General features: G+C 44.4%; 1 protein-coding gene across 2 annotated transcripts in view; it reads right to left on the bottom strand.

Annotated features, from left to right (window-relative positions):
• The window catches only part of RIPK2 (receptor interacting serine/threonine kinase 2), a 35,080-nt gene extending 23,325 nt beyond the window's left edge, over positions 1-11,755 (bottom strand). Inside the window, exon 1 of one of the 2 annotated variants that reach the window (XM_089517583.1) lies at positions 10,478-11,755. In XM_089517583.1, coding sequence (XP_089373709.1) covers positions 10,478-10,695 — 218 coding nt within the window. In that variant the 5' untranslated portion in view covers positions 10,696-11,755. Of the gene's footprint in view, positions 1-7,990; positions 8,650-10,477 lie in introns of those variants that run through there. The other variant, XM_089517584.1, reaches the window with a different exon arrangement.
• Positions 11,756-15,167: the final 3,412 nt, after the last annotated feature.

The raw sequence follows: 15,167 nt of genomic DNA, 5'->3' as shown, positions 1-15,167 counted from the left end.
TCTATACCTATCAGGTGCCCACAGATCTCTATGTACAGGAAATGTCAAGAGTTCCTCTTTTCAAAAAGCAGATATATGAATCACCCATGTTGTTGCTGTCTCTATCACTTCTTCAAACTGCCTTAACTACTGTATTCTTGGAATTCAACTCTGGTGTCACTGTTCAGTTAACAGCCGTTCTAAAGCATCCTGAGGGTTGTCAGGTATTTTTTAAAACTTGTAAATTTGAATTCTGAAGTCCATGTGGTCTTGCACCACTCTTTGTTCTTCTCTTTATTTATCAGTATTTTGGTACTGCCCATTATAATGGCACTGGTTTTATTTATGAATTAAAATATTTATATCTCACTCTTTATCCAAATACATCAGGGTGGTTTACAAAAAATAAAATAATTGCAAAAGATTTAAAAAATATATGAAATAGGTTGTCAATTAAAACAGACAATTTAAAACTGGTTAAAACAATCTTCAACAATATAACCATAAAGCATGTGCAGCCATAAAACACATGTAGTTTTAAAGGAGTTCCACTAGCTCAGCCTCAGAGGAAGGCAATGACAAACCCTCTCTGAAGAAAGACTATGAAGAAAATCCTGTGATAAGTTCACATCAGAGTCACCACAGGTCAGAAATAACTTGATGGCATACAACAACAAATGATTATGCTTCAAGCTCTGAATAACTTTAATATGTGAAGGAACACCTCTTCTTATACATGCCTGCCCAAGAATCAGGGTCTGTAAAGGGATCTCCACTGTGTCCTACCAGTGAAAGGAAGATATCACGGGAACATGGGAAAGGGCTTTTTTCAGTGTGGCACCGAGCATGTGGAAGCCCCCCCCCCCCCTTTGGAGGCCCAAGTGGCACTGATGTTGGTTTCATTCCAGTATCAATGTAAATATGGAGATTGGATTCTAATAATTGTCCACTTCATACATGTACCTAGGTGTCAACTGGTTTTATAGTAAAATTATTCCCAAATGCTAAAAATACACAAGCAAACATTATTTTCCCAGCAGTGTTCTCCTTCTTTATTCTCTACGCTGTTTCATCTGATCTTGCATCTTTCCCTACAGTATTTTTAAAGTTTAATTTTCTTTCTTTCTTTCTGCTGCTTAGCAACCACTGGTATGTCCCTCTCTGTAGATTTTGGCACTATTCCCATTCCAAGAAACAGAACATCCTTGCTGGCAAAACACCAGGACTGTGCTGTTAACACTAAACAATCAACATGACATCACCTGTGTGATTTAGCCACACAAAATGGACTGATTCAGATTAAAGAGAATTCATTTAGGTTATGTTTCTCACTGGACATACCATAGAATAACCAAAGCAACACAAACAAAGGCCTAAATCAAATTCTTGGACTCAATCAAATTAGATCCAGTCATTTAATGGAAATTTATGTAACTGCTGACTTAATGGAAATTTATGTAATTGCTACCTGAGTCATGTGTACATATACATACACATAGAGCTACAAACCTTAGGAAGTATCACCATACCATTCTGAACACATTTGGGGTTGATCCACAGTACAGATTTATAGAACTGTGATACCACTTTAACTGCTATGGTTCTATCCAATCTGGTATTCTCCAGACAGGGATTACAGATCCTATAATTGCCAACAGCCTAATCCCAGTCACCTTCATTATACATGGTGCCACCTCAGAGCAGAATCTTGCACAGAGAGCCTATATTCACCACACCCTGATGGACTGCAAGTCAGCCCTTCAAATCCATGGATTCTTTATTCATGGATGCAACCATCCATGGCTTGAAAATATTCCAAAAAGATATACATTCCAAAAAGAAAATATTGATTTTTCAATTTTATAAGGGAGATCATTTCACTACACCATTGTATTTAATGGGACTTGGTGCATCCATGGATTTTAGTATCCATGGGTAGTCCTTTAACCAAACCTCCACAGAAAGAAAGGGCCCATAGTAATTACCAATAAATCAAGCATGGGGAATGTCTGATCTTCCAGACCAGTGATGGCGAACCTATGGCACGCGTGCCAGAGGTGGCACTCAGAGCCCTCTCTGTGGGCACACATGCTGTCACCCTAGCACAGAGTTTGCCAGAATTTCTTACTAGAAAGCCAGATGGACGTGGCACTTTGCAATAAATAAGTGGGGTCTGGGTTGCAATTTGGGCACTCGGTCTGTAAAAAGTTCACCATCATTGTTCTGGACATTTTGGCACACAATTCCACCATCCCTTACTATTGTCCCTGCTGGCTGGGGTTTGTGGAAGCTCAAATCCCAAACTAATGAATGGTAAAAACATTTGAATAATGATCCCAGAAGCAGATTCTTCTATCCCCCTCAAGAGCTTGACAATAACTGTCAAGAGTTATTGTCAAGAGTTGTCAAGAGCATAAGAATCTTGGTTCAGCAGAAATGTATCGTACCAAGGGTAGGCTTGCTGGAGGTGAAGTTGGACAAGGTCTTGCCACTGGCATAGATTCTTATGCCAGAAACTTAAAATTAAAAATGGACAAAATAAAAGCAACAGTGGAAGAGCAGGCAGAGATGAAGAGGAGAACAATATGCACTTATCTTGGTTATATGTACAACAGATTAAAAAGAAAAGTGAGGAGAAGAAAGAATCTAGGAGCACATTTAAGATGGATTTATTTTAGCATGTGCTTTTATGGGATTCAGTCCACTTCTTCAGTTGCATGGCTCTGAACAGGTAAAATGAAATCCATGAAAGCTTATGCCATAATAAATCAATTAGTCTTAAAGGTGTTGCTAGATTCCTTCATCCTCAACCCTTTAATTTTAATGCTGAAAAAATACATAAACAACAGTGCTATCTTCTTGAAAAATAATTCAGCAGTTATTTTAGGGAGCAAGGATGACTGAGGTGTGGGAAATATTTGGCCCTCTAGAGTATCGTTCCCACAATAATTTATTATTGGCCATGCTGGATGAAGCTGATGTAGGGAAAACATCTGGAAGGCCAAATGTTCCTCAATCCTGCGGCAGCTAATGGGCCCTCCACATATGCCGGGGATCCATTTCAGACCCCCCCACCCACTTATGGGGGAAAACGTGTATGCTCAAACCCCATTTGTTTCAATGGGGAAGCGTTCCTGCGTTCGGTGGTGTGTGTGTGGCACGGATGTGTGTGCCATTCTGTTTCTGGCGGCTTAACCTTCTGCATAAGGTTAAAGCCACGTATAGCATGGCCACATATGGCGCACGCATGCGGTATACAACAATACAGAGGATTGGACTTATAGGTACAGACATACCTCATTGAACATATCACCCTGACAAAGCAGCTCCTTTTTACAAAGTCTTTTTATACCCACTCTGTTAAAGAATGCATGTGTAGGAATACACTGACTTTGTTAACAGAGGTATTTTTGTACAATGGCCAGTTGAGAACAGGAAAGCATTTGTGCAGTTTCAGAGATCATATAGTTTCTTCTCACCTGTGTATAACAAGAATTCCCTCCTTCACACACATTAATAAAGGTACAAGAATTCTACCCTCTGTTGCATCTGCCCTAACTAGCCAGAAATGGTTTTACAATTGCAGCTGAATTTGTTGGTGTTGTGCTGTGTTTCTGACTTATGGCAAATCTATCACAGGGCTTTCTTGGCAAGATTTGTTCAGAGGAGGTTTTTCTGTGGCTGAGAGTATGTGACTCACCCAAGGTCACCCAGGGGGTTCCATGGCTGAGTATGGATTCAAACCCTGGTCTTCAGGGTCATAGTACAGCACTCAAACCACTACACCACATTGGCTCTACACTTCCTAAAAAGTATGGTTTTACTTTTAGTGTGTATTTGCAGAAGTTTTAGAAGCCTCAGCCTGTGGATTTAAAATGAAAGTGTTGCATCATGTGTATTAACAGTTTAAGAAAATCAGGAGAAAAATCAGGAGTTCTTAACTATGGGGTAAAATTCTGGCACAAACAACAAAAACTCCTGCAAACAGCAAGTTGAAAGAGACATTCCTTTTCCTATTTATATGCCAGAAGAATACATCTTTCAAAACAAATATGTGAAGTAGGGATATTTCTATAGAAATATTTACCTATGCACATGTAAGTGTAGATAACCAATCACAAGATTAATAGCTTAACATGCCTTTAATTGGGCTGATATTCAAATAATTATTCAATTATAATTCCAAATATTCATTTCACACCTACCTGCACCATAGTTGGCTCTATTTTAACTGGACTACAGGATATTCAGTACATATTAGAACCAATTTTCATTTATTTTATTGTGGAAATCATGTGACTAGTTTATCCCTTTAATTTGAATCAATTGAGATCATTCAAGTTTCTCTCAGCTACCAAGGTGAACCAAAACAAATCTAACACTGCAACACCTCATTCATTTAGACCGCTTCTGTCTGGGAGACTCCTATTCAGATCAATTACATAGATTTTCCCTTGTTTTCTCTATCTCATGTACAAAAGATATCCAATTGGTTAAAGATTTATTTTAACCCAAGTTGAGACCAACCTTCCCCAACCTCATGCCCTCTAGAAAAGCAGTTCTCAATCTTTTGTCCTTCAAGATATCTCAGACTTCAGCTTTCAGAAATCCCAGCCATCTTGGCCAATGGCCAGGGATTCTGGGAGATGAAGTTCAAATCATCTGGAGGGACAAAGATTGACGACAAGCTCTAAATTTGGGGTGGAATTCATACAGCCCTTTGGACAGTATTTGTCTTAACCAGCATAACTGGTGATGAAGAGTTCTAGCAGTTTTAGCCCAAGAACATCTGGAAGACTGGATTATTCCTGTCCCTGCTCTAGAAATAATGACCCCAAGCCTGAGCTGGATGGGAGATTCTGAGAGCAGAACTTGATGCTATAGCTGCATTTACACTGCAGAAATAATCCAGTTATACCTCACTTTAACTGCCATGGCTCAATGCTGTGGGAAACTCTAGTTTTGTGACACATTTTAGGCTTCTCTGTCAGAGAGCTCTGGGGCCCCACCAAATCACAAATCCCAGAATTCCATAGCACTAAGCCATGTCAGTTAAAGTGGTGTCAAACTGGCTGATTTCTGCAATACAGATACAGCCTATGATTCTAACACTTGTGGAGGGCTTCAGATTTGAAAAGGCCTGCCTTATATGATTCTTTTTTTACTTTCTCTTTTCTCTGTTACCTCTTACCAAATTTAATGACACTTCCTATCCCTGGCAAACCAGAGGGGAGCAGAAATAAAGAAACTGCTTCATTCTGTGAAACATGCATACAGCTAAAACTCTCTAGTTTAATTATTACAAGAAGGCAAACCATAATAAAAGACCCCCGAGACTTTGATCCAAGATTGACGTGGTGTGTCTGCAGAGCATTTCAACTTATGGCAACCCTAGGGCAAACTTATTATGGGGCTTTCTTGACAAGATTTGTTCATAAGGGGTTTGCCTTTGAGAGAGTGTGATTTGCCCAGCAGGTTTCTAGTGTTGCCCCTGAAGAAGACTACTCAGGAATATAAAGGCTGAAACACATTTGACTTTTCAAAAAACAGGATAATCAAAACCCTTTTTAAAGAATAAAATTTAACCAGTAATAAGCAAGTGAAGACTTGTTTTGCCTTTTACTTGTGGATCATAGATATGCTTTCCAGTACTGGTTTGTGATTTTGTCATTGTTGTTGTGTGCTTTCATATAATTTCCAATTTATGCTGACCCTAAAGTGAAGTTATCATAGGAATCCTGACAAGATATTACCAGGATATGGGGCAAGATATGGGAGTTTGGGTGCAAAATAGGCCAATTCCTTTCCCTGAGGCTGAGAGAACATGACTTTCCCAAGGTTACCCAGTGGCTTTCCATGGTCAAATGGGGGTTTGAATCCTAGTTTCTCTTTAGGGTGGTGCCTCTTCCCCAGTGAGTAGAATGCACATAAATGCTGATTTTGCAAGTTTCCATTGATTCAACTTAGGACTGACGATTAGACCACTAACTTCAATAAGTTAAGGTCACTGAAACCACAGTCAAAATTCAGTGATGTAAGGCAAGAGTGAATTCCATTGAATAACATGATCATCAGTACGTGCAGAAAGAAATGCACTCTGTGTTGCCCTGGACACACACACACAGTATGTAACAATATCTCCAATCTCCCACTTGGGGCCCAAGAAGGCCCAAAAATAATGGTGAATTAAAAAATCCTCCTATGTCCGTCCCTTAAAGGGCATTTGGGGAGAAAATTTATTAATGTTGTTAGTATTATTACTTTGTGGGAGCAGGGACATAGAATCATATAAGCATAGAGTTAGAAGAGACCACAAAGGCCATCATGAAAAGGTCTAGTCCTCAAGCTCGGCTTAAAGGTGGAATCCCAGGTTCAAATCCCTGAGAAGCCATTAACTCATAAAATTGTTCTGAAGCAGATAGAAACAGAACTATAGGTGCCTCTCCACTGTAGATATAATACAGTTTGACAGCACTTTAAGTCCTGCAGCTCCATCCTGTGCAATCTTGGGATTTGTAGTTTTACAAGGTCTCTAGCCTTCTCTGCCAAAGAGTGCTGGTGCCTCACAAAACTACAAATCCCAGGATTCTGTAGGATGGAGCCATGGCAGCTAAAGTGGTGTCAAGCTGCAGTATTTCAGAGAAAAGATGGGCTAAACCTATAATGGAAGTTCTGGATTATACAGTCATGGGTGGTGGGTAGGAAGCCCTGGGCACTTACAAAGGGCTCTGAGTATGCTCAGGGGCATCTCTGGAGGTGTGTGTCACAGCAGGTGATATCCTAAGTGGGGGTGACACCACTGCTCCCTGAACATCTGTCTTTCAACCAAGTTGTGCAATTTGCCTGTATCCCTTTAAAAATGCTGAAGAGATGGTATGAGTAGGGTGAGGCTCAGTGGGTTGAGAAATGCGATGCCCCTGGTTGTTTTTATATATTAAAAAACCCTTTAAAATTAAAATTTCAATGTTTTAAATATATATATGTTTAAAATTTAAAAAGTTTTAAAAAATATTCTTTAATTTTTTAAAAACATCTAACCAAATGTACACCAACTACATGAAACTACATACCATGCACATGTGTGTACAATATTGTAATGTAAAAGTAATTTGAATTTTGGCAGTTGTTTATGTCATAACACAGTGATCTCTAAGAATTACGATTTATGAGTAACATTAATACAAAAAACATGACTAAGGATTCTGTAGAAGCTAGAGTGATGTAGTGGCTTGGGTGTTGGACTAGGATGTAGGAGACCAGGGTTCAAATCCTAGCTCAGCCATGTAAATCCAGTGGGATACCTTGGGCAAAGTCACAGGCTCTCAGCCTCAGGGGAAGGCCATGGCAAGCAAACTTTGCCAAGAAAACCCCATGATAGGCTCACTTTAGGGTTGCCATAGGCCCAAATGACTTGAAAGAACACAACACACACAAAGCCTCTCTGCCTAGCTGTTCTTGTCAAGCCAGGACAAGTCTCCAGGGCAAAGAGGACAGGTATCTTAAAACTGTCATATGTGAATTATCACATGATTCCTGTCAGTGTCAATCCATGCGCCTTGTGGAAATTCCTCCTGGACAGAAGGTTGAAATGGAGGACATGTAGGGTGACCTAAGCACAAAGGAGACCAAGGCATTGCAAACTGGAGGGCATTCCAGAAAAAAATGGAGGACATGACTAAATCAAAGCTCAAGACACTCCTATCTATGTCAAGCCATGCTCAAAAGGGAGGAGCTTTTGGAATTCCTCCTAGGCAGAAGGCTGGAATGGAGGACAGTTCCTGGAAAAGGAGGATGGTCCCTGGGGACAAGGTTGACCAGATGTCATCACCACAAAGGAGGGTAAGGCACCGCAACATGTAGGGCATTCAAGAATAAAAGAGGAAATGCCCAACTCAAACTCAAAACGCTCATGTAAATATAGGAGTTTATCAGACTCAAAGTTTTGGATCCTCAATTGCACTAAGGAAGTGTAAAGAACGTTGCGAAATGACTGTTTCGCGCGATGTCTTACCACATTGCTTGCTTTTCTGTCATTCCCCTGTAACGTTATGTTAGCGCTACAATTGCACGAAAGTTGCGATTTGTGTGATGCGAAACCATGCATATCGGAACTTTTTACTACACCAGCGCCTTCCTTTTGTCTTTCGCATTTTGCATCAACATATTTGCGCATGCCCTTTGGAGGCTTTGGTGGCATCCTGACCTTTGTGCTTCAGGGGGAGCCAGGGGGTTCCCCCCCCATCTCTAGGGTCGAAGGAAAGAGCCGAAGGAAAAAGGGGAATCTGGATGCAACAGGTGACAGAAGGCAAAAGGGCAAATCAGGGTGGCATTTGGACTGCAAATGCAGTATTTTTCCCCATTATTTTTACTATTAAATATATACACCCTTGTCTTTATTTTTATTTATTTTTTCATTATTTTTATTATTAAATATATACAAAATGAGCGCATGTTTTGTTGTGTTTTTTGCTGAGGAGTGTCTGTGTGTGTGTGTGTGTGTGTGTGTGTGTATGCCCTTTGCAACAGTATCCCTTTGCTGGAAGTCAGCTAATAAAAGTGAAAGGGAACAATACAAGGACACTTTTTTCCTTGGAGAATCCATGCTAAAATGCGATTCGTATGTTACATTTGTTGCTTTGTCAATTAGGCAATTGGCAAAACGATACATGCTTTTGCAAGGAATTCAGGGACAGCTCTGAATTGCTTTTAAAAGTCATAAAATAATGCATGACAATCGCATCCTTTTCTGGTATTTACGGTGATGAATTTATTATTATTATTATTGTTATTATTATTATTATTATTACAAGTGCAAGAGGCATTCTGGGGTGGCAAGGAGTGGGGGATACAGGATGCATTATTTTTATTATTAAATATATACACCCCTGTCTTTATTTTTATGTTTTTTCCATTATTTTTATTATTAAATAAAATGGAATGGATGACCCCTAGGGGACCCTTTCCTTTGCAGACTCCTAGGTGTCATTGCAGGACTGATGAATGGGGCTGCAATGGATGACCCCTAGGGACACCTTTCATTAACAGCCTCCTAGGTGTCCATGCAGGACCGAGGAATGGGGCTGGGATGGATGACCCCTAGGGGCCCCTTGCATGTGCAGCCCCCCGGGTGTGCATGCAGGACAGAGGAATGGGGGTGGGATGGATGACCACTAGGGGCCCCTTTCATTTGCAGCCTCCTAGGTGTCCATGCAGGACAGAGGAATGGGGCTGGAATGGATGACCCCTGGGGGTTCCTTACATTGGAAGTTCATGCAAGACAGAGCCACCCCTCCCCATCCCCGGGGGTTGTTCTGGAAAAGGAAGGCCACCAGAAGGGAATGGGGTCAAAAAGCAGCCCAGCATCATGGGAGCTTTGCAATCAGTAACTTTAGCATTGCGTTGCGCTGCTGCCTACCACACCAAACCATTTTGCAGCACATTTCACAAGATAACGGGAGACCATGGCCTGGCTTCCACTTTTGCCCGCAATGCCCAAAAAGGGGAGGAATGATGCTTAAACTACGGGAGCGTTGCACAACGGGCTCCCATAGAAATGAATGGCGTCTGGAAGAACATCGCGCTTTCACAACGTTGGTGACACTAACATTGCGCGATAGGCAGGGAAAATTGCCAAAAACATGCGTCTGATAAACTTAATAGATTCATGCTTCTTAGCCCTGCTCAAAATGAAGGACATTATTGAATTCCTTCTGGACAGAAGGCTGAAATGTAGGCCAGGCAGGGCGACCAGGTGTCCTAACTCCAGGGGAGGGCAGGGCAGGGCAGCACAAAATGGAGGGCACTCAAGGAAAATGTAGGCCATGGCCAAAGAAAAGCCAAAAACACTTCTGGAAATGCATGCTTCTTAGTCCTGATGGAGGACCTTTTGGACCTTCCCCCTGGGCAGAAGGTTGCAATGGAGGGCTGAGTCCACACTGGAGAAATATCCCGGTTTGTCACCACTTTAACTGCCCTGGCTCAGTGCTATGGAATTCTGGGAACTTGAGTTTTCCTTGCTCCACTCTGGGGCCACCACAAACACCAGTTCCCAGAATGCCATAGCATTGAGCCAGGGCAGTAAAAACGGTCTCAAACCTTTCCTGAATAGTCCTCCGGCCACCAGAAGGAAACAAAAAAAATCTAAACTGCTGAACTCCGATCTCACTTCAGTCTGTTGTTTATACTGTTTTTTAAAGTATGTTTTCATTTTCATATTAATTGGGAGGGAGTTGGATTGAGGGATTTGTGTGTGTGTGTATATATATATGTGTGTGTGTGTGTGTATAATTCTTGTAAGCCACTCCCGATTGCATTCTGTAGAGGGGCGGGATATAAATAAATTGTATTATTATTACTATTGTTATTATTATAGCCTCCAGCCTAGCAATTTCAAAGCATGCAAGTGTGTGGAGCCAATGAAAGGTCCTGGAGAAGGAGAACACAACCCCCCCCCCCCCCAATGGAAGGGGTTCCCCTCGAGGGCTGGGCTCCTGCTCACCTGTCCAGGAGGGCTCCCTGGAGGCCCTTGACGGCCACGGTCACCCTCCAGTCGGCGTGGCGAGCCGAGGAGACGGTCCCGAAGGCGCCCCGGCTGAGGAAGCGCAGGTCCGGCAGCTTGTTGGAGGAGATGGTGGGCAGAGTGTAGCCCAGCTGGCAGTAGTTGCCAAGGCCTTCTCCGTTGGGGCTCCTCATCCTGCCTCGGTCCCCAGCAGCCATCAAGGCGGGGCAGCTTGGCTTCCAGACCCCGCTTTCCCCTTTTCAACCCAGAAGCTCCCCAAACTTGGCCAGGCTTCTTCTTCTTCTTCTTCCTCCCTCAGCTTGCCATCCTCCTTGGGCTCTCAGTCGCCCCCCACTTTCGGGGAGGCTTTGCCCATTTTCTCCCTCAGGAGCCCCCTCCCTCCTCCTCCAAACCCATCGGAGGCCCAGTGGACCCCTTTGGGAAAAGAAGAGTGGAGCGAGGGAAGATGGGCGGCTATTCTTCTGGACTGGATGGGTTATTATTGTAAGCGCCTCGGTCCTGAGGGAGAGGCGGGGTAAAAAAATCAAGTATTATTCTTATTCTTATTCCTATAGTCTAGTGGACCTCATAGAAGGCCCGGTTCCCCCCCCCCCCCTATTTGCCTTTTTCCCTCTCCAGATCCTGAAGGGTCTCTTTCTTCCCACCCAAAGCGGCAAAGGAAGTCTTTTCAAGGGATTCAAAGGCGTCGTCTCGTGGGCCTCTTGCAGTGCCTCTTCCTCCCTCAAAACACGTGCTTCTTAGTCCTTCTCAAAATGGAGGGCCTTTGAAGGGGGAAAAGAAGTCTCTTGGAAGGCCCACTCCTCCCACACAAACCCAGTTTCCTTCCTCTTCTCCCTCTCCAAACCCTCAAGGCTCTCTTCCACGAAGCAGAAAAGGAGTCTTTTCAAAGGATAAAAAGCGTCGTCGAAAGGGAATCTCTTGGCAGCCCCCCAAAAAGAGACCCTTCCGACCCTTCCTCTCCAACCCCGGAGGGGGCTCCCTTCTTCTCCTCCCTCACGAGGCAAGAAAGCCTCCCTACTTTTGGGGCTCAGAGAGTGTCGGGCCCTTCTTCCCCAGCAGGACTCGGGGGGAGGCTTGGCGGCAGGGCCTTCTTCTGGCACCGAGGGGCCTCCTCTGACTCTGAGGGAGAGGGAAGCTCGCCGTCGGAGGCGCCTCCATTGGAAGAGCCTCCTTCTCCAACTCCTGAAGCCAGGAGGCGGGAAGTTCTCCGGGGGAGATGGAGGCCTCTCGACCCGGGCAGCCAGGAGGAAGGAAGGAGGGCAGCAGGGGAGGCAGAGGGTGCAGCAGCAGCAACAGCAGCCTCGCCCTCGGCGTCCGGCCAGAGGCGGCTGACGGAGGGAGGCGGAGAAGCCTGGGCTGCCTGGCCAACCTCCAGCCGCCTCCGCCTCTCCATTCCGGGAAAAGGGAGCCTGGGCTGTCCGGAAAGTCCGGCTAGGCAGCAGAGGCAGGCAGGCAGGAGGGCACTGCGGACCCAAAGGCCCCCCTCTGAAGGGAGAAAACCCCAGGAGAGGGTCGCCATCAACATCTTGACGGCCCACAGTCAGGAACAACCAAGTCTCCTGCTGGCCTCTCCCCTGCCCAGCCCAGGCCTTTTATTCTTAGCTCAGCCATCAAAGCCTTGGCCGAGTCACACTCTCTCAGCCTCAGAGGACGGCCATGGCAACCCCACCCCTTCTCTCTTTGAAGACACATGAACACAGACTAGTAGTCTCTGACAATGCTGGCTCTTCGGCTTACAGTCAGACAGGACGTGACAATGGGGAACATCTTTACCCTTACCTTTATACTCTAGGAGGGACCGTTGCTGTTGCTGTTGCTGGTGTTGTTATGTGCTTTCAAATCATGCCCGACTTATGGCAACCCTATCCTGCATTTTTTTTCTTGGCAAGGCTTCTTCAGTGGGGGTTTGCCACGGCCATCCTCTGAAGCTGAGAGAGTGTGACTTTTGGTCAAGGTCTCCCAGTGGATTTGATGCTTCAGTGCTCAATCCACTACATCACGCTGACTCTTCCCATGCACTCTGCTGTCCTTGATTTGAAGAAGCAATTTGGAGTGGACTAGAATTGGCTGCATCCACACTGCAGAAGTAATCCAGGGTGGCACCACTTTAACTGCTATGGTTCAATGCGATGGAATTCTGGGAACTGTAGTTTGGTGAGACATTTAGCCTTCTCTGTCAGAGAACTCTGCTGTCACAGAATACAAATCTGGTGCAAACTATGAACCCCAGGGTCCTGTAGGATGGAGCCCTGGCAGTTAAAGTGGTGCCATTATTTCTACAGTGTGGATGTTGCCTGAAAGGCCTATAACAACAGGACACCCATCACAGTGTATGTTGTAAAAACAACTAACACACGCACTCCACTTTGTCAGCTAAGAAATAAACACCCTTCAGTTCAGTGGGACTTAATCCTAATTAAACATGTGTAGGAGTGACCTAAATGTGAGACTATTATTGTGTTCCAAGAGTGTAACATTTCACACCATAATATCTCTTTGTACCTACAGGGATCAGCTTACATTGTTTATTCTTGTGTAAACAAACAAACAACAATACAGGATTATTAGTTTATTATTTTATTTTCTTATATCCCACCTTTCTCCCAATATAGAGACTCAAGGTGACGAAGGATTGTGGCACTTTTTTGAAACTGGCTGTTTGCAGCTGTGAAAGGCATATTTTTCCCCTTCACAGTGTCTGGTTTTGATCACATGAGTTTAGCAACCTAGAGAGGAAGGTAAGGCCTGCCTCTGCAGTACACACCCCAGTTAAGAGTCAGCTTCCAAGAGGAACTTGTCAGGCACGTTCCAGTCTCATGAGAGCAATGCAAAAATAGTATGCTTTCTGCTTGTTTCAAGAAACTAGAGAGTAATACTTCCAATTTTTCATATGGGGATAATTCTGTTGGAGAGGTTATTCCTTCCCTTCCAATGCAGGAAGAAGCTTTTACCAGGCTTCTTCAAAATGTTTGAAAAGTAGAATAACAACCATGCCTTCTCTGCATGAGGGATCACAGTGGCAGCAGGCTTATTACAGGTCAGAGTGACATAAGTTATGTTTGCATCTGGGGGAAGAAATTAGCTGCAGACTAAACTTGACAATAAGTTATCATTTATTTAAAAAAAAAAAAAACCCAACCCCACATGCTTCCCTCAATTAAAAAAAGCATACATTCAGTCAGGTTCAGTTTTACAATGCTGACTGATCATTGTGGGATGCATCTTCACTGTAGAAATAATGCAGTTTGGCATCACTTTAACTACCATGGCTCCATCCTATAGAATCCTGAAATTTATCGTTTTGTGAGGCACTAGAACTGTTTGGCAGAGAAGCCTAAAGATCATGCAAAACTACAACTCCCAGGGCTCTATAGGATGGAGCTACAGCAACACTTAAAGTGGTGTCAAACTGCATTATTTGTGTAGGACAGGTGCACTGCCAGATTACTTGATTTGCCCAAGATTATGGACTATCAGTGTTTGTCAGTACTCAAGCAGCTTGTTCTGCATTCTTCCCCCCCCCCCCCCCATTTTTTTTAAATCAATGGCCCTGTACAGATGGGCCTGATAGAATGTACTCAGTACATGCTAGGGTTGCCTGGGACCATACTTTGCAGACGCTCCCTAACCCTAATACGTACTGAGTACGTCAAAATAGCGGCACCCTGTCTACAACAAAAGTCCCTACTATAGGGCCTGATTTCCACTAACTTTGAAACTGGGTTGCATATCAGTTTGAACCAGTTCAAATGATCCTGATTCCCACGGGAATCAATTCACTGAAGACCCACTGATGTTTTTTCCGCATTTTTTTTTGGCGGGGGGGGGGGGAATAATTCAATTCTGCACAAGTGTGAACCAGATGCGGATCAGAATCAATTTAAATTTGCCCTTTCGGCCGGCTGGAGCAGGTCCATTCTGAACCGATTCGTTTGTGAATGTGAACCACAAGTGGGTTATTTTACGGGGGGGTGGGGGTGGGGGGGATGTGATCAGGGCAAATGTAGTGGGAACCAGGCTCCGCTGTCGAAACGATCCATTAATTCGGATCACAAACTGCTTTTTTTGTAAGAGGGAATGAGGCCAATACAGACCCCACCAAAGTCCCTCAGGGGCTCTGACAAGGAGCTGCACCTCTGGCCACAGTTGTGTGGGTTTACCCTTTAACAATGGGTTTTTAAGTGCACAGTGGTCCCCAAACTGTGCCCTTGAAGAAGAAATTTTAGACTTCAACTCTGAGAAGCCTCAGTCCTATCTACATGGGCACCACCATTTTGACATAATGGCCGCGTTGTGTCCAAAAGGCGCGGCACAGCCTTTATGTACTGGTGCCGCTGGTGCCCTTTCAGTGGCGCCAAAAGTAGCTCCAAAACAGAGCTCCTTTCGTACCGGGTAACGCTGGCACGGCCTTTACACAGCTGCACCAGCGATACTGAAGAGAAAGGGGTTGAGTGGCCCCTTTCTCTATCTCCCCGCTGCTGTCGGGGTGTCCTTGGGGCATGAAGCCCCGAGGGGACCCCTTTCCAGGCCGTGGGGAAGCGGCGTTTTTCCACTTCCCCGAGACCTGGAAAAGCGGCAGATTGGGGCCTCTGGGGCTGCCGCTGTGGCAGCTCAGGCCCCGATCTGTCGGGGAAAGGGGCGGGTGCAGGCCGCCCCAAAGCGGCGGTCT

Source organism: Sceloporus occidentalis, unplaced genomic scaffold (assembly GCF_023333645.1).
Source record: "Sceloporus occidentalis isolate IW3139 unplaced genomic scaffold, rSceOcc1.0.p SCAF_3, whole genome shotgun sequence".
NCBI classification, from domain to species: domain Eukaryota; kingdom Metazoa; phylum Chordata; class Lepidosauria; order Squamata; family Phrynosomatidae; genus Sceloporus; species Sceloporus occidentalis.
The sequence above is the reverse complement of the archived record's forward strand: the minus strand, read 5'-3'. Positions and strand labels throughout refer to the sequence as shown.